Below are 19,928 nucleotides of genomic sequence, written 5' to 3' on the forward strand. Positions count from 1 at the left end.
AATGGTTACTGCCTGGACATTGCCTTCCTGGGGTTTACACCCAGAGCCAAATAAATGACAATGCTTGGCCTGTGTGACTAAAACAGTCCCTGGAACATAGTAGGGGCACAGTAGCAGTTTTTGAGTGAAAGAATGAATACTACTATTAATCGTAAATTGTGACATGTATTATGTAGGAAAAGAAGAGACTTCTTTGAGAGAGAATAACTAGGAGATCGCGCTATAGAAATGCTACCTCTATAGACTAAGACACCAAGGAGGAGAAAGAACTAGAGCTGTGCGCAGAGATTTGAGGCGAGAGAGTGTGGTTTGGTGCATGTGGAGACAGTGAAAGAAGGTTAGTTAGACAGATTTAACTCGGTGAGTGAGCAGGATAAATTGCCAGGAATCAGACCTTAATTAAAGCCATGTTAAGAATTTTCAACTGTGTCTTCATTTGGATGAGAAGCATTTTAAGCCAAGGAGTGATGAGGTCAGAAAAGCATTGGAAAGCATTTACATGTTCCAGCTACTTTGTGGAAAATGGATTAAAGAGAAACAGGTGTGGAAATGGGGAGGATGAGAAAATGAACCCATGCTGGTGGCCTGGCCTGGAGTGAAGACAATGAAAAAGAGTGTCCAGAGAGAGAATATATTTGGATGGCAGAAATTACAGCAACAGGATGCAAGGGTGAGAGAGGTATTCAGAATACTCCCGGATGGCAGGCTAGTTTTATTAACATAACAGAGTGCTTAAGGAGTTGGCAGAGAGCAAGAGGGAAGACCATGAATAAGGTCAGTTTTGTAAGACCTTTTATCACATTACTAAGAAGTATGCTTCCGAATCATCCAGCACATTGCAATCCATATTTTCTCTAAATGGTTGTTTTAGTTTTTCATTCCTCAGAGGAATAGCAAAGCTCTCCCTTCTCAAAGCAGGGGGGAAAAGTAGTTGACATAGCAACTCTTTTCAGCTTGTAGAGTGCTGACAGGCTTTTCCACTGAGTGTTCTCATTCCCTGGACCTGGAGGAGGGGCAGAGAATCAGACACCTAGCTTTAGCACTCCAGATGGGACTGCTGCCCCAAATGACTACAAACTGATCAATGGAGAATTGACTGACGGCTGGCTCTCTTCTTGTCTGCCCTTGTGGGTTAACAAGGTGCCCTATCTTGGTCGAAACATGCTTCTGGCTTTCATTTGAACCTTTCAATATTCCAGGAAGCAAGCTGCCAAAGGAAGCACAGTTTGGTACTTAGGTGCTCTTAAAATAGTGGTTCTTAACCTTTTGGGGTTTGGTTATGGATACTGTCTTTTGAAAAATGCAGATGCAAACATGTGCACAAAATGTTCATACAGCTTTAGTAAGTACACAGACCCACTGAAGCCAAATCCTGGACCCAGGAATAGTTAACATCTGAGATTCCAAAGAAAATGAAAACACTAATTTGAAAAGATATATGCACCCCTGTGTTTCCCGCAGCATTATTTACCATAGCCACGATATAGGAGCAGTCCAAGTCTTTACTAATAGATGACCGGATAAATAAGATGTGCTATGTATACAATGGAATATCACTCAGTCATAAAAAAGCAAAGGATGAGATCTTGTCATCTCTTACAACATGGATGGATCTAGAGGGTAGTATGCTAAGTGAGATAGTCAGAAAGAGAAAGACAAATACCACATGATCCCACTCGGATGTGGAATCGAAAAAACAAAGCAAATGAATAAACAAACAGGATCAGAATCCCTCAAAAAGGAGAACCAGACCTACAAATACAGAGGACAAACTATCAAATACAGAAAACAGAGAATACAGAAAAGAAACGGATAGGTGTCAGAGGAGAGGGGGTAGGCGGCTGGGCAAAATGGTGAAGGGGAGTGAGAGACAGAGGCTTCCAGGTGTGGGATGAATGAGTCACGGGGATAAAATGCACAGCATAAAGAACGTGTTCAGTGGTATTGTAATAGTGTTGTGTGGTGATGGATGGTAGCTATGCTTGTGGTGACCGTAGCCTAACGTACAGAGATGGTGAATCCCTGTTGTACACCTGAAACTTATGTAACATTGTGCGCCAGCTACACTCAAATAAATAAACAAATTTTTGATAAAGAACATCTGGGATTCTATGACATACAAGTCAAGCAGGTCTCTTAATACCGAGCTTTGCAACAAGAGATTTGGGAAACACAAAGGAAATAACTCCCCCTGAAAATACAACTTCAGTATGATGAGCTAAAGAGTCTATCCAGCTGGTGTGCTAATAAATAATATCTCATCGTAAACCTAGAATTATGGAAAATTGTGGGTCTGGTGTCGGAAGACTTATGTCAAACTGCACACCAGTTGTTCAAGTGGATCCTGAGCAGTCCTTCAACTTCTCAGAGATTCTGGGGTATCATTTGAAAGCGCCGTTAACAACAATCACACCTGCCTGATAAAACTTTTGCATGTGAAAACATTTAATTGCTATTAATTTCCTTAGAAGTTCTTATTTACATATTTATTCACGTGTCACTTACACCCATTTTCAAGGCAGACAATTCACTGACTGGTGATTGTAGTCACCATAGGGTCTCGGCTGCTGATGACAGAAAGTGCTATTAAATGACAACTGAACATCTGCACATTGGGTCGACAGAGTCTATATCTTTAAATTGTACGTTCACAACTTTTTTTTTTTAAATTCTGTTAACTATGTTTCCCGAGTTTCAAACTGCATTATTCATTTACACCGCAAAATTAAATCAAGTGACCCTTGGACTTTAATACATTTGTGTATCTCCATAACATCGCACGTAAATGCCAAGTGTAGGCATTGAATTTGACCCACTGCAAAGACATGGGGATGTTGTCACTCACCTCTGTCACTGTCATAGAGATATGCAAACTTGTCCCACTGATAGTATTCAATCAAGCTAAGAAGCGCTCCTTTGAGGTCAGGTCTCATCTGGATGACAAATGGATGTGTACCATCTGTTGGGAAGCTGGGAGTGATGAAGGAGACATGGAGCGTTCCACAAAATGATGTGATGGTATTTACAGACTTCTTATCATAAAATCCGAAAATAGCATAGACTCCTCTTGAAAACTGGGAGCAGACTGAATAGGAAAAAGAGAAAAGATATATCATTGAAATTGGCATACAATCACACAGATTTGCTTAACACTTAAATGCCCTCTCGGGGCGCCTGGGCGGCTCAGTCGGTTAAGCGTCTGACTTGACCGGTCGGTGAGTTTGAGCCTCGAGTTGGGCTCTGTTGCTGACCGGAGCCTGGAGCCTGCTTTGGATTCTGTGTCACTCTCTCTCTGCCCCTCCCCTCCTGCTCACTCTCACTCTCTCTCTCTCTTCTCTTATTCTTTCCAAAATAAACATTAAAAAACATAATGCCCTTTATACGAAATATAAAATAATCAAACTGAAAAAATATGGAGTGTATATCAATGATCCAACCAATGTATGGACACTCATTTACTTAGCACTCTCTCTGAGGAATTCAAAGAATTATATAGCATTAAAAAGTAATTTTTGCTGCAAGAAAATATATACATTATTCTTGAACAAATCTTGTAAGTGGCAACTATTTTAGGACAGCCCTATTGAAAAAAAGTATAAGCAACAATCATTATGTATAAAAAGAACAAAGTGCAATTACCTGACATGTATACACATTCATAACATCTCATTGCCTCTAATATCTGATTGTTTAAAAGGATTTATTGTGTTAATGACGCTTTCACACTAGAAGGTCAGAGTGCACATGAAGAGTTCTAAGGCTGAATGAAAGTTCTTTAGGAGAAAACAGATGCAAGACTCACATCATACACAAAGAGACAGGTCTCACCATAAAGAGACCTCTCACTTAGGCTCTCTCAAGTCAAGTAGCAGTTAAGTGGAGTTCTGAACTTCTAATTTTAATCTTTCTCAGGGACTTAACTTACCTGTATGTTCTACTCCATACAAAACAAACAATATCACCAAAATATTTTGACTTAGGACCATGATTCTTAAAAAAAAAAAATGATATTTTAATTGAAAGTCCCCATTGTTCCACAGTCCTTTACCTTCTAATGGATATTTTTATTTTGGTAAATGACATATGACAATGCCTTCTCCTACCCCCTCCCCCACAGTTGGACTATCACGAATTATCGTTTATCCTAATACCTATATATACTCAGATGTGGACCACTTATTTGTCTCTCCATTCCAATCATCCTAGTTCACTAATGGCCCCTACTTACACTGTACTTGCCTTGTGCCTGGCATGATCTACGGTACTTTAACTCATTTATTTCTCATTAGAACTCTTGAGGCTGGAGCTATTATTATTCCCAAATAAGAATTTTGATTGAAAAGTTGAAACACAGGAAGATTATATTATTTTCCCGAAGTCACACAGCTAGTAAGTGGAAGATGCTGTATTAAAACATAGGCAGTCTGGAGCCGAAGTCCATGCTTTTAAGTAATGGGTAATACTGCTTTTCTCACTTGGATTACTGGAAAACCTCCCCATCTTTCTTCCTTCCTCCGATATTTCCTTTCCATTCAATTCTCCACAATAAGGCCAGAATGATTTTTTGAAACACAAATTTGAAAATATCTCTAAGAGAAGTAAGGGTTACTTTGTCCAAAACTGATTCCTCTGAAATTCCCTATAGAAACCACCCATGCCACAATGTTTAAAGCCACCAATTCAGGTCAACCACATGGCTTTAAATGACTGCATAGCTGATACTGTTTTAATCTCAAGGATCAGTTCAATCCAAGAAATGGAAATAAACTATCCAGTAACATAAGCTAACAACCCAGAGCATAATACCAACCATCTTCTCAAATTAATTAATCCCATTTAAGGGATAAGACCAATACAATCGTATTTAATTTTATTCCCTTTCAGAAATAAAATATCTGTAGAAAAAATAGATGTGTTTCATGAATAACAGCATTGCTAAAATACATACAGATTTTAATAACCAATTCCAGACAATCAGTACATAATAGGCAATAATTTTTAGCAACTATATATGATATGAAAGGAAAGGAAAGCAAGACAGGCTATTTCTTTGAGTGACTTCTATTTATCAAATATACCCATTTTCCTTTACATATTTACTAATTTTCAACCCACTCCTGTCTTTCTGACATAAAGTTTCTTGGATTTCTAGGTTATATCTGTATTATATATCAATGAACATCTCCTTCTTTATTACCAATCTTCTGGAGAATAGTTTAATATATCTCAGAAAACAACTGAATATATTTCTTTACATTTCACACTTTAACATAAAATAGAGATGAAACTTCTGCCCTTTATTTATGTTCATAATTTGTCCTCATCTGAGTACAGAAGTTGAAAACAACCTTTAATGTGTTTGACGAGGCTCATTCTTCACATACGTGAAAAAACCCTTTCATTGTTAAGACCTTCTAGGCAAATCCTGTGGTGATTTCTTATTTTATACATAGATATATGTGTACTGACATGTACATCTTAAATCTTAAGTTTGTTCAGAAGTTGATGATTCCATATGACATATAAAGAGGGGAAACTGCTATAAAATTCTCTCTGGATCCATTTTATTTCATTTCCTGTGAAGTGTTGGCATGTCATCTAAATACTATAGGAACATCGGGCGATATGATTTATTAATGAGACTTCTTCTTCTCATCTTAAGTGAAATAGCTTCTGTGATGGGAATAGCAGCCACAGCATCAGCAGAATGCTTGATAAAGGATGCCCCCGTTTGAATGAATAGACAATCTTAATAAGGAGCCATACCTTTCATTTTCCATTTGTTTTAGACTCTGAAGTGAGTTGTCAAGGGGCCTCCTGGTTATAGTGGCCATCTGGAAACACTTGGCTTCAGCCCAACAACAGGCACAAGCTGTACAACACTTCTCAAGAAATTACAATTCACCTGATTCAAAAGGCACTTTTTTTCAGGCAAATCAGCTAATTCTCCAATGAGCATAATTTTGTAACATTGGCCTTTCTTTCTTGACTATCCTTGGTCCATCCAAACCCTCCTCCTTTGTCCTTTACTTCTTCGTGCTACATATTCAATTGTCTTATTTGTAGATATCTTCTTGTTTTTCTAAATATTTCTCTTTTAATGTCCCTTTGCTACACATACAACAGTCATTTGGTCAACATTGCTCATTTCCCTCTCAGTCACTGCCCCCGTTCCCAAGCATGATAAGGATATCACTGAGATTTACAACAGATATCAATCAGAATGCTGACTTGAGCTGAGGTATTTTGTGTATCATCTCAAGATTAAAACAAACAAACAAACAAAGTAACAACAACAACAAAAAAACCTTAGTGTCACGCTTCTAACATCCCAAGCCCAAAGTACTCAAGAGTATTTTTGCATTCTACTGATGCTTTTCCCAATATAACACAGATAGATAACATATGACCCTACCAACACGATACACAAAAACATTACGTGCACGGCCTCAAAATTACTCCTCACTTGATCAGAATAAAATTATTCATTATGATCTCAACTTTATTTCCCAGCAATCGGTGCAAACTTTAAAGCTATCTCCCCAACTTATATCCATTTTCAAAGACAGAGGATTTACTATTGCTGAGAATATCCAAATAATATGTCACAAGCAATAGAAATAATTCCAAAGATAGCTTTCTAAAATTAGTTAGACAATAACAGCACACTACATATATTCCTTCTTTCCCTATGTCATCTCTGGAGGCAGAGGAAGGAACAGAAAAGCTCAGTTTCACCTCTAGCTCCATGGACCATACCACTGCCTTCTGAGACACTGTTAAAAATGTCTGCATGATTATGCTGATTAACATTAGAATTGCATCCACGTCTTAAGACTCAAAACCGATTGCAGAGTAGTGGGTAAAGATGCCCGTACTGAGCTCTGCTTGAATGAAATATTTAATATGAACTTTGAGAAACTCAGCAAAGGAAGTCCTTTTAAAAGACACTTTAGGTCAAACAGCAGAACTGATCATCTCCTGGGTAAAAGTAACTTGCTGATTATTCCACTTTTTATTACAAGCCCAGATGATATGAGCCAATAACAATGCTGATGGTGCAACCACCTCCCCTCTTTTCCTCTTGGGTCATTCCGCTCCTTGGTGCTGCTAATGTAGCGTACTCGGTACAGTCTGGAGAAACTCGCATGGTTATTTAGTGGAAATGGAGAAAAAGAACAAGGCATGTTTTATTTTTGTTTTACATTTTTTATACTAAATTGCCATTAGCTTCAATGAAACGACATAGGCTGCTTTATAAGCCGTAATGGTAACAGCCCCTTTGCAACCTGTGCGAAGTCTGGTAAAAGCTACGTCACCAAGCAATCCTGACTTCAAAACATGGAGGTCACTGAAAATATCTCTTTCATCACTGAACTTCTGACATTAACCCCTTACAAGCTTTGATCCTGACTTTACTATCGAAATTTCCTTATCATTTGTCGATAATGATCTCCTAGTCACCAAATCAAATCATCTTTTTCTCAGATCAAGGTTTCCTAGCTTCTCTAAATTTATTAATAAAAACCTTGCATCTTGAAATTCTCTCTCTTTCTCTCACTTTCTTGGTATTAGGCTTGTTCTCCTCCAATCTCTTCTCCACATTGCTGCCAATGTAAAATCATACCATCTTGGTACTTTTCCTCTCCCTCTAATTACCTTTCACTGTCTTACCATTTTTTTTCACATCCCAAATTAAAAAGGCATTCTCCAAGGACCTGTCTTCCAATTGTTTGTCCTTCTCTTTTTACATCTTGTCTCTCAGTGGTCTCACTCCTTTTAACAAGGTCAAATTCAACTTGTTATGTATGCTTCCCACAACTTCACTGGCAAGTCTTCTGTCTCCCTTTATTTATTTACTGAACAAATACATACTGTAAACATTTGATGTGATGAGCATGGGGTTGGGTTTAGAAAATGCTACAGCACACAAGATAGATACAGTCTACCTTCGTTGGAATTGATAGCTTAGCTCCCATCCCTCACCCTCCAGTAACAGCCACTGGAAAATGTCTAATTCTCTATCATTCAACTATATAAACAAGCAGGAAAAAAACCCAAAAATTGTATCCTAAAAATCATGTGTTTGTGTTGATTTTTTCCTTTCTGCTCATGGCACCGTAAGTCTTGTCATCATCGATGTTCTATATTTCAGAATAATTAATTCATTATTCGTCTTTGTCCTGTTCATGACATTTCTAGTCATCTCCATTTTATTCTACATCATCCATTCCACATTCACCATGTATTTTTGAGAACCGACTATACACTGTTCTAGGAATTGGGGAAACGACATTAAGTGTGACAGGTCAGGTCCCTACTTACAGGAAGCTTGTATTGTATACTTCGTATGTGTTTCTTACACCTTCACCTTCATTTTCCTTCTTCCTGGTTCTGCCAAGCTGAACTGTCCCCACCTCCTCTCCCTCCTTCAATTCATACTCTTGTCATCTTAGTCTTCCTAAAACACATCACAGAAGAGACATTCTCCAATTGTTTTTCTTCGTCCTTTACAGTCTATGTCTTTGTGATCTCACCCCTTTTAATAAGGTCAAATTCAACTTCTTGTACATGTTTCCCAAATCTGAACCATCATCAAAGTTGTCTCCCTTTATCTGCTTATTTACTGAGAAAATATGTACTGTAAATATATTGTATCTTACTAAGCAGCAAATATACTGATTACTCTGTGTATATATGTATATATATACATATATTCACACACAGTATTTAGTGTGTGTGTATATATATATAATAAATATACTGCATATGATTCTTTTTTAAATCATGTATTTTTAAGATTATTTCATATTTATTTCCTTGCCAGTATAATTTTTAATTAAAATGTTTAATTCTTGGGGCACCTGGGTGGGCCAGCCAGGTAAGTGTCTGACCTAGGCTAAAATCATGATCTCGTGGTTTGTGAGTTTGAGCCCTGCATCAGGCTCTGTGCTGACAGCTCAGAGCCTGGAGCCTGCTTTGCATTCTGTGTCTCCCTCTCTCTCTGCCCCTCTCCCGCTCACACTCTGTCTCTCTCTCTCTTTCAAAAATAAATAAACATTAAAAACCATTTTTTAAAAAAGTGTCTCTTGACTTCCCTACTTAATATATTCCATGCTCTAATCAATGTTGATATTTAATGATTCACTAATCATGTGCCAGGATTTTACTTGCATTCTTCTTTAGCATAAAATTCACCAATTCCATAAGGCAAGTGTTCATGTATTAAAATAAAGCCCGTCTTTTCATAATGTGAAGATCACTCTGGAATTCTTTTCCTTAATCCCCAGCATACAAATGGTTACCAACACTGCCCCTTTGACTTCTCAAAGCTGTACTCTTCAGTCGCCCCTGGCATTGACTTATTATGGCCCTCAACCATATATTGACTGGATTGCCGAAATAACTTCCCAAATAGCCCCCTTTATAATAAATCTCTCTTTTTTTAATGTTTATTTTTGAGAAAGAGAGAGAGACAGCATGCGAGCAGGGGAGGGACAGAGAGAGAGCAAGACACAGAATCCAAAGCAGGCTCCAGGCTCTGAGCTGTCAGCATAGAGCCAGACGCCGGGCTCGAACTCACAGCCCTGAGATCGTGACCTGAGTCGAAGTCAAACACTTAACCAACTGAGCCTGAACCACCCAGGCGCCCCATAATAAATCTCTTTCTTATCATGGCAGACATAACCCTCCTGTGTAAAATCCATCATTGTCTCCCCATTGCTTAGACAATAACTGACATAACATTGCTCAGGTGTTACCTGTTCTGAGTGGAACATGCCCCTCCTACATGTGATTCTAAAGCAATCTGCATTTCTGCATGTTAGCCTGAGTTATAATTGTCTGTCTTTGCCCATGAACGCTGGGCTAACTGAAGGCAGAGAATGCAGTGCTGTTCATCTCACATACTTGGCACACAGCGGGGACTTGAAAAATGTCATGTAATAAAATACCAATTCTTCCATGAAGGGTGCCCTGCTTACCATCAACTGAATATGATTTTCCTTGATAATGAACCTCATCAACACTCTGCCTTTACCTCCCTCGTGGGAGGTACAGTATGAGGTCCAGTATGTTTGGGTGAGTGTGTGTTTGTGCATGTTATTTGTCTGTGGGGGTGGGGTGGGGTTTTGTGACCTCCTTGAAAGCAGGGTTCAGTGTGAGAACAAAATAAGAATACCTGAATTGGAGTCAAGTTTCAACTTCCCCTGGTCATCTGGTAGAGGGATCACAGAACCTGAGCCGGTTTACTAGCCTTTTCAATGAGGATATTAATTTATTCTGCCTCACTTAGAGGAATGGTTTAAAGTTCAAATGAGATACTATGAAGAGAAGTGCCAGGGAAAACAGAAGTGTTTAAATAAATTGCTAATGACAAAAAATCCAAGGATAGGGATTTTTGTATTCTTTACAACACTCAATTCAGGAATTTTCACAAGCGTATCGTTAAATATTTGTCAAACAAAGATGTGATCTGAGCCAACTGAATAACAAAAATATAAAAGAGCTTTCTCTGATGGAATCTCACTTCTGTTGGTCCTGGGGTAGTCATGTCAGGAGAATATTTTCATACTTTACTATCATATTGCAAATTAAGTAGTATTCATTTAAAATTACCTGTGAAATTTAGGCTCTCGGTTCTCATAATAGGTAAACAAACAAAAACACCATGGTCATTACTATGAGAAGACGATCCTTGGAGTATCTGTGAAATTTTATTATTCTAAGCTTCAAAATATATTTGATATACGGAGAAGTTGCACCGAGAGAGAAAGTTCCTAACCTTAAAAAATAAATAGCACAGATGCTTCTGGAAAGCTAAATGAAAGAAGTGAACTTCTTTGTCTTGGACATATGTCCAGTAATACATTGTGCACTTGACAATATCCTCAGGTATTCTCACAATCTCAAATGTCTTACTTATATAATCTGATGGACCTGTTCAAGCCTGGGAACTTACCATAAACAGCAAGTATTCCTTCAAAAAATGTAATTCTTGTACCATAATGGCACACGTAACATTTGCTTTCCATGTAAAAATGTGGGGAAATATTAAAAATGAAACTACTTCCTTTTTTCTTTCCTCTCTTTTTGGAAAATTCAAGTAAATACAATAGACTTTTTTCAAAATGAAATGGAGTAAAACTATCTACTTTCCATTAATGGGATTATTTTAAAGCTCACATTATCTATGGGAGAACCTTCTTTTACTGTCACTTGACGAGAGGGATCTCCCACGTGGGAGCTGGAAGTTAGCACCTCTTACCAAACTCTCATCTCTTCAAAAGCCTACCTCTCTCTCCGTCCACTCCTGCTCCTTAGAGGCCAGCACGGTTCCTACCAAAGACACCCAGTATATAGCTATTGCATGAAACACTAAATGATTCAAAGAAAATGTGAAGAATAATACACAGACACCACAATGACATTTTCTATAAATTGCCTCACTGATGATTTTTCCTTTAGCCCTGCCACAAATCTTTGCTATGATAAATTGCTTCTCCTTTGCATATATTTTGAGCCCATTTTTCATATAAATATTAAATGTGATGCAGCATCATCACCCAGGAGTAGAAGACTATGAAGTTGTAATAATATATTTTTTCTTTCCCCTCTCACAAACATTTATTTTTCCTGACCTTCGTGTTATGTTTGCTGAGTGAGGTGAAATGTCGTAAGTTTATTGCTGTAGCCCATATTATATGCAGCTTTAAAAAATCTATAACATTTATTCTGGCTTCATTCATCATCGGGGATAGCAAGCAATAGTAGAACTGGCAGTAATAGGCAATAACTCTTATGTGAATTTTAATGATGGGTTCTGGACACATAAACGAAAGAGAATTACCTCTGTTTATGTAAGATGCTATTTCACAAAAGATAGTCCCATTCTTCTTCCTCGGACATGTATTTCCTCCTCATAAATACACAGAGCTCTACTCTCTGCTCTATGTAAATTCTGGGCACCGCATGCCCTGATACAATTTGAATATTGTGGATAAAGAGCGCCAGGACGAATTTCTGGAGGCCTGGCATCGAATCCCAGCTGTGACACCAGCCAGCTGTGTGCTTCTGGCAAATTGCAGCTTTCAAATGTCTCAGTGCCCTCAGAGGTCCCATCGAGCTCAAACCTGGGCCTGTACGGCCAAACATCAAAGAGAGAAATTATACAAAACATCAGGTAGTACCTACTTATTATTCATCGCAAACTTAACTCCTCCAAAAATTGAGTGTGAGATAGGATAACTTTTTGTGGATTAAATTCTAGCATTCGCTGCAAGTTTATCGGTCTTTCTCTCTTTTACTCTTTCTTCTTTTCATATTTCTTGTACTTTCCGTTTATCCCGTTTGTTCCTTCAATTTTTTGCTTTTCTATTTCATGTCTATCTCGGTTCCACAGCCACTCTTGATCTTGATGTCTAAAGAAATATCAAGTCTCTTAGTGTCTGATTGTAATTAGAAACTACAAAATGGAAGGACTACATTTTTCCAAATATAGATTTGATGATATCTCAGTACAAATAAACATTTTAGCTTTTGTGATAAAAGTCTTTTAAAAAAATTGAAAACTTTTCAAATAACTAGAAGGTTTCAACTTAAAAGAATCTTCCTTTAGGTGACGTGCAAAAAAGGAAAAGAGAACTTTATTGCCTTTACCTGTCTGGATGCTCTCAAATTAGATCTGATAACTTTCTTGCTTTTGGATGGTTCAAAGTGTTTCTGAAGCTTTCACAAGACTTTCTTGCTCACCCGTTTTTTGGCAAGTGAGAGGGTTATATGCCTCACTTATATGCCTCAGCGTTTATACGTTAACTCATAAAGGTTTATTAAACGAAGAAAAAGGTTTTGAATATCATATAACAAGCAATTATGTAAATGTACTAAGAAATGCTCTGGGCCATTAGCCTACATTCCTAAATTGCTAAGTAATTGGAGGCCTTAACTTTAGCACAGTGGACTCACTCACACTTGATGCACTGGTCCTGATAAAATGATGACTGAAAGTTTGTTAAGGGAACATGGCGCTTTGCGCTAACATTGTCCAAAGGTCTGCTTCATTGTTATACTCACGTCAAAAAGAGGAGCAAGAACAGAACTAATGGTGTGAAGAGTTTCCTCGAGAAAAGATTAGTAAGGTACTTATGTTTGGGCCCTTACATGTCTTAGTAACATAAATAAAATGTTTATTACTCAAAAATAATAGGAATAGACTCTTACACAAATTTAAATGAGTATATTCAATAAAAAGCTATCATTCCCCTTCACTCCTACTTTTCTCAAAAGCAACCCCTATTAACAACCCCTTGGCATGTATACTTCCACACCTTTAGTTCTGGTTAGAGTTGATTTTGTCTGTTTCTGATTTTGTTATGTTTTTAATTAACGAGAGCACAGAACAATTGTCCTGTGACTGGCTTTGACATTTGGCAAAGAAATTACCATGTTGATAGAAGCTTAGCTCATTCTTTGAAACTACTCCCTAGCATTCTCTGGTTTGGACATATCACCATTTCATCAATATTACCTAACTAAGATATGTAGACTGTCATTTACAATCTAAATATAGTATTTTTAGCACTGCTAGGAATTTACCCAAGGGATACAGGAGTACTGATGCATAGGGGCACTTGTACCCCAATATTTATAGCAGCACTCTCAACAATAGCCAAATTATGAAAAGAGCCTAAATGTCCATCAACTGATGAATGGATAAAGAACTTGTGGTTTATATACACAATGGAGTACTACGTGGCAATGAGAAAGAATGAAATATGGCCCTTTGTAGCAACGTGGATGGAACTAGAGACTGTGATGCTAAGTGAAATAAGCCATACAGAGAAAGACAGATACCATATGGTTTCACTCTTATGTGGATCCTGAGAAACTTAACAGAAACCCATGGGGGAGGGGAAGGAAAAAAACAAAAGAGGTTAGAGTGGAAGAGAGCCAAAGCAAAAGAGACTCTTAAAAACTGAGAACAAACTGAGGGTTGATGGGGGGTGGGAGGGAGGGGAGGGTGGGTGATGGGTATTGAGGAGGGCACCTTTTGGGATGAGCACTGGGTGTTGTATGGAAACCAATTTGACAATAAACTTCATATATTGAAAATAAATAAATAAATAAATAAATAAATAAATAAATAAATAAATAAATCTAGTATTTTTGCTATTATAAATAAGGCTGCAGCAAACATGTCTGTAGGTTCACCCTTGTGCACCTGTGCTAATATTTTTGCAGGACAGATTATTAAAAGTGGAATTACTAATAGTCTTTTTCCCTTAGCTAGAACAAATAATACTAAAATATATATGGAATTATAAAAGACTCTGAATAGCTAAAGCAATCTTGAGAAAGAATAACAAAGCTGGAGGTAACACAATGCCAGATTTCAAGATACACTACAAAGCTGTAGCAATCAAAAAGTATGGTACTAACACAAAAAATAGACACATAGATCAATGGAATAGAATAGAGAGCCCAGAAATAAACCAACACTTGTATGGCCAATTAATCTATGACAAAAGAGGGAAGAATATACAAAGAAAAAAAGGCAGTCTCTTCAAAAAATGGTGCTGAGAAAATTGGTCAGCTACATAAAAAAGAATGAAAATGGACCACTTTCTTACACGATACACAAAAATAAACTCAAAATGGATTAAAGACCTAAATGTGAGACAAGAAACCATAAATCTCCTAAAAGAAAACACAGGCAGTAATTTCCCTGACATCAAACTCAGCAACATTCTTCTATATATGTCTCCTCAGGTGAGCAAAACAAAGACAAAAATCAACTTTCGGGACTACACCAGAATAAAGAGTTTTGCACAGTGAAGAAAACCATCAACAGAACAATAATGGCAACCTACTGAGTTGGAAAAGATATTTTTGCATATGATATATCCAAGGAGGGGTTAATATCCAAAATATAAAAGGAATTTATATGGCTCCATGCCAAAAAAGCAAATAATCCAATTAAAAATGTACAGAGGGCCTGAATAGGCATTTTTCCAAAGAAGACTTACAGAAATGCAAATCAAAGCCACAATAAGATATCCCCTTACACCTGTCAGCATGGCTAGAAACAAAAAGACAAGAAATAAGTGCTGGCAAGGATGTGAAGAAAATAGAATTCTTGTGCACTGTGGGTGGGAATTGAAATTGGTGCAGCCACTGGGGAAAACAGTATGGAGGTTCCTCAAAAAACTAAAAATAGAAATACCAAATGATCCAGTTATTCCACTGCTGGGTATTTACCCAAAGAAAATGAAAACCCTAATTCAAAAAGGTATATGCTGCCCTATGTTTATTATAACATTATTTATATCATCTATATACACTATTTACAACCATTATTTATTTCCATTATTTATAGCCAAGATATGAAAAAAATCCAAGCGTCCTTTGATAGATGAATGGATAAAGAAGATGTGGTGTATACACACACACACACACACATATGTACATAATAATTTATATGTATACACACACACACACACACACACAATGGAGTATTATTCCCTCATAAAAAAATGGTAAGAGGCACCTGGGTGGCTCAGTTGGTTAAGCATCTGATTCTTGATCTTGGCTCAGGTCATGATCTCACAGTCGTGAAATTGGGATTCTCTCTCTCTTTCTCTGCCTCTCCCTTGCTCTCTCTCTCAAAAATAAATGAATAAACTTTTTGTAAAAAAATTGATGGGATCTTGCCATTTGTGACAACATGCATGGGCCTAGAGGGTAATATACTAAATGAAACAAGTTAGAGAAAGACAAATACCATGTGATTTCACCTACATGCAGACTTTAAAAAACAACATGAATAAGCAAATAACAAAAAGCAGAATCAGTCATATAAATACAGAGAACAAACCAAAGTGGAGGGGGTTAAGGGATAGGCAAAAGGAGTGAAGGAGAGAAATACTGGCTTCCATCTATGGAAAGAATAAGTCATGGGGACATACGGCACAGCGTAGGGAATTTAGCCAATGGTATTCTATCAGTATTGTATGGTGACTGATGGTAGCTACACTTGTAATGAGCCGAGCAGAACATATAGACTCATCAAATGACTATGTTGTACACCTGAAACTAATGGAATATATGAGTCAACTATTCTTCAATAAAAAAGAAAAAGAAAAAGAAAAAGAAAAAGAAAAAGAAAAAGAAAAAGAAAAAGAAAGTGGGATTGTTTGATTGAACGTTATGCTGGGTAAAATGTGATCAATGCCATCAAATCACGCAAATCACGCAAATACGTGTACTGATTCACATTTCTGTCAACAAAACAAGATAAATTCTAATTTTTTGGTGTTCTTCACCAGCAGCCAATATTTTTTACCCCTTTAGTTTTTTTTTTCTAATCTAACGTGTGATAATAGCATTTTACTGTTGTTTTAAAAATGACAACTTGAATTTTGTTTAACCTAATTAAACATATGGGACCTAATATACACATTTTACAAAGTAAAAAACTTGAAAAAATGGTAAGTAATTTTCTAAGATTAACACCTGTAGAAAATGATACATTGGGGGTTAAATCCAAGCAGCTGGACTCCGATCTTGCCCTTCTAACTACTGTACTACACATTTTCTGGTAAATAAGAAAATGTGGATTTCCATCATTAGTGAGAAAGTGCATTTATTTTTATATAGTCCTCTTTTAATGATCTACTCCTTTATTTTGCATATTTTTTACTATCAGATTACCACTTAAATTTTGATGTGTTTAATTGCCTATATATGCCTATATATATTTTTTTTTCTTCCTTTCCCTTTTGTCTTTTACTTTGTATATAATGATATTTGTAACCAAATTCTCAGTGTTTTCCATGATGATTCCTGGATTTTGTGTCCTGTGTAATAAGGACTTGCCATCCTAAATTTTTCAAAATTTTTAATGTGTGATTTCATAATTATTTCAGTCATAACTAATTCTTCGAATATTAATATTTGGATTTTATGTAAGGCAGAAATCTAACTTTGTTTCCACATGGACGTTAAATTTTCCAACTCCTTTAATTTAACTTTATTGATTTCCCCTCAATTTTAAAATGGTACCTTTATCATACCCAAGTTCTCTTTTGTGCTTAGGTCTATTTCTCAAAAGGGAAACGAGTGTTTTAATTACTCCTTTAAAAATAACTATTTTCAGGGGCGCCTCGGTGGCTCATTCAGTTACGTGACTGAATGATCACGTTCAGGTCATGATCTCGCGGTTTCTGAGTTCACGCCCCGCATCAGGCTCTGTGCTGACAGCCCAGAGCCTGGAACCTGCTTCAGATTCTGTGTCTCCCTCTGTCTCTGCCCCTCCCCTGCTCATGCTGTCTCTCAAAAATAAATGAATGTTAGTTTTTTTTTTAAATGATAAAATAAAATTACTATTTTAAATAGTTTTCAGTGTAATTTGCAAAGCTTTCCTACCTATTATTTACATTTTCTTCTTCCAAATTTCAGTTAGAATTGGATTGAAATACACATTAATTGGCAGAGATTAACATTTACAATCCCATTAACTGTACAGACAATCTCTATAGACTCAGAACTCTTTTATGATTTTCGGTAAAACTTTATACTTTTATTCATATCTTGCACACTTCTTATTAGGTTTATCCCTAGATACCTTGTAGCTTTATTACTGTTGTTTTCAGAAAATTTTTCTTTATAATTCTATTTTCGGTACTGCTAGTAGATAGGAAAGCTATTGGCTTTAAAATGATACTTTTATACCTAGTGATATTATTGAATGCTTTTATCAGTTCAATGAGCTTTTGGGTTGATTCTCTGAGATTTTTCTATGCAGAAAAGTTATTATTTTTTAAGAATTTTACTCAACTCACCTTTGGACCAACCTACTTTGAAATATCATTTCTCCTTATTTTTTTATTTGTTACACTTTTTAAGTTAATAATAAATTAAAAAGTATACACCATTATCTGGTTTCCATGCAATGAAAATTGAGTGAGAATCTGAATAATCATTTGATACCTTTGATCGATGTATATAATTAAACTGTTTTATAGAGTTCATAATTCTTTCTTGCCATTAATATACTGGCTTTTAAAAAGCCCACATATTGTATGAATAATTGCCTCAACTTTCCATTTCACTGTGCAGTCCATAGAAAATGAAAAAGATAGGAAAAAACATAATACAAGTCATATAACGTCAATATTTAGTCACTGTCAATATGGTTCTAAAATTATTCATAACCTACTCCCAGCATACCATAGATGCAATAAGGCAAAAGAAAGATTAATTAGCCAACCAATAGTTCTCCATTAGTAAGAGTCAGAAGATAAAGAAAAACTATTCACAGCCATGAAAGCAAGGGGACAACAAACGAATAGCTGAAAAGAGGCATTCAGGAAAGACAACACAAAAACTCAGTGTAAATGAGTATTGCAATAACTAATTTCTATGAAAAACAAAGCTGGAAAAAAGAAATGAGTAAATGACAGCTAATTGCAAAGAAAAATATTAATATTGTATATATTTTATGCTTACACCATACGTTATTTCAGCTGCACATGATTCCTGAAAATAGGCACATATGAATTCAGTTAAAGCCATCATTTCAAAGATACCTAAATGAATAGATGTCTTGTTCTGGAGAACACATGCAATTTTGTACATAAATCACAAAGTAAATTGAAGATTTGGCAATTTTAAGGTGGCTAAATGAAATACAAATGGAGAAAACATAAAGCAGAAACAAAAATCTATCCTGGAGTCTGAACTCCAGTTGGTGGCCTGCCTTTTTCAGAGTCACTAGATTGTTGCCAGGTCCCTAATAGATTATGTTGTGAAAACAAAAAAACATGGGAGGAACCAGAATTTCTAAAATAATTTCTTAAAGAATCAAAGAATATCTGCTTTTTTTAAACGTTAAGAACAATGCTATAGGTCATACTTCAGTAAGGATAACAATGAACTTTTTATCAATAGGAACAGTGTAAGTAAGTAAGTAATGCAAAGTAAATCTTAGCACCAGTCAGGAAAACTAAGGCATGCCTTCTGAACAAGTATGTGCACCAAATGGCTGGCCTACTCCTATGAAATAGTTCCTTCCAGGGTAAAATAATAGAAAGCAGGGATGTAACCAGCCAAGGATGTAGTTTTATGAACGCTAATCATGCAGTGTCCAAAAATATTAAAGAAGGGAGAAACCTATATATATGTGTGTGTGAGCATAACTTTCTTTTATGCAACACATTTCATGCTCTCAAAGAATTTTAAGCAGTACTGGACCAAATGCAATCATAATCTAATTTGATAAGATTTTGCCAAATTATTTGTGAAGTTATACAGTATTTTTTCATAAGATAAAATTTCCCTTGGAGTAAATTGGTATATTATGTTGTATATTACTGTTGTACCATTGTATAACCAGAATCCATACTTTAATGGAATAAAATAAACAAAGAAAAGATGAAGCCTTGAAAATAAGTAAAGTGAGTCTGATCTCTACATGGCCATTGTTCTTTGAAGTAAGATCTAACGCTTAGATAAGATATTATGTGCCAGAAACTCTTCTTAGGGCTCACATATATCAAGTCATTTAATCCTCCCAACAAACTGGCATTCGGAAAGCTTAACTTTCCCAAGTTCACACAGCTAGTGGGAGTAGAGCTAGAGTTTAAACCCAGATAGTCTGAAACTAACTAGAAATGTCTCACAAGAAAAGGGGGGAAACATACTATAATAGATGAGAAAATGAATTCCAGAGTGGTGATATCTTAAGTCAAATAGGTATTAAGGAAAATAATCTCTCCAGCTGTTTATTTAAAGTTATTTTCTAATATATATTCTTAAGGTATGGACTTCTACTGTATGGTGTGTGTGTGTGTGTGTGTGTGTGTGTGTGTGTGCACTTCAATGCTACCCTATGGCATGCATCCAAAATAGGTTAAATAATGCAGCTAGAAATT

The 19,928-nt window shown here is 36.4% G+C and overlaps 1 protein-coding gene across 6 annotated transcripts in view; it reads right to left on the bottom strand.

Annotated features, from left to right (window-relative positions):
- GRIA2 (glutamate ionotropic receptor AMPA type subunit 2) overlaps window positions 1-19,928 on the bottom strand; it is a 160,540-nt gene that overhangs the window by 75,618 nt on the left and 64,994 nt on the right. For all 6 annotated transcript variants that reach the window (XM_011281602.4, XM_011281599.4, XM_011281598.4 and 3 more), the window contains exon 3: window positions 2,846-3,085. In XM_011281602.4, coding sequence (XP_011279904.1) covers window positions 2,846-3,085 — 240 coding nt within the window. The remainder of the gene's footprint in view (window positions 1-2,845; window positions 3,086-19,928) is intronic.

The sequence above is a fragment of the Felis catus genome, chromosome B1 (genome assembly GCF_018350175.1).
Source record: "Felis catus isolate Fca126 chromosome B1, F.catus_Fca126_mat1.0, whole genome shotgun sequence".
Lineage (NCBI taxonomy): Eukaryota > Metazoa > Chordata > Mammalia > Carnivora > Felidae > Felis > Felis catus.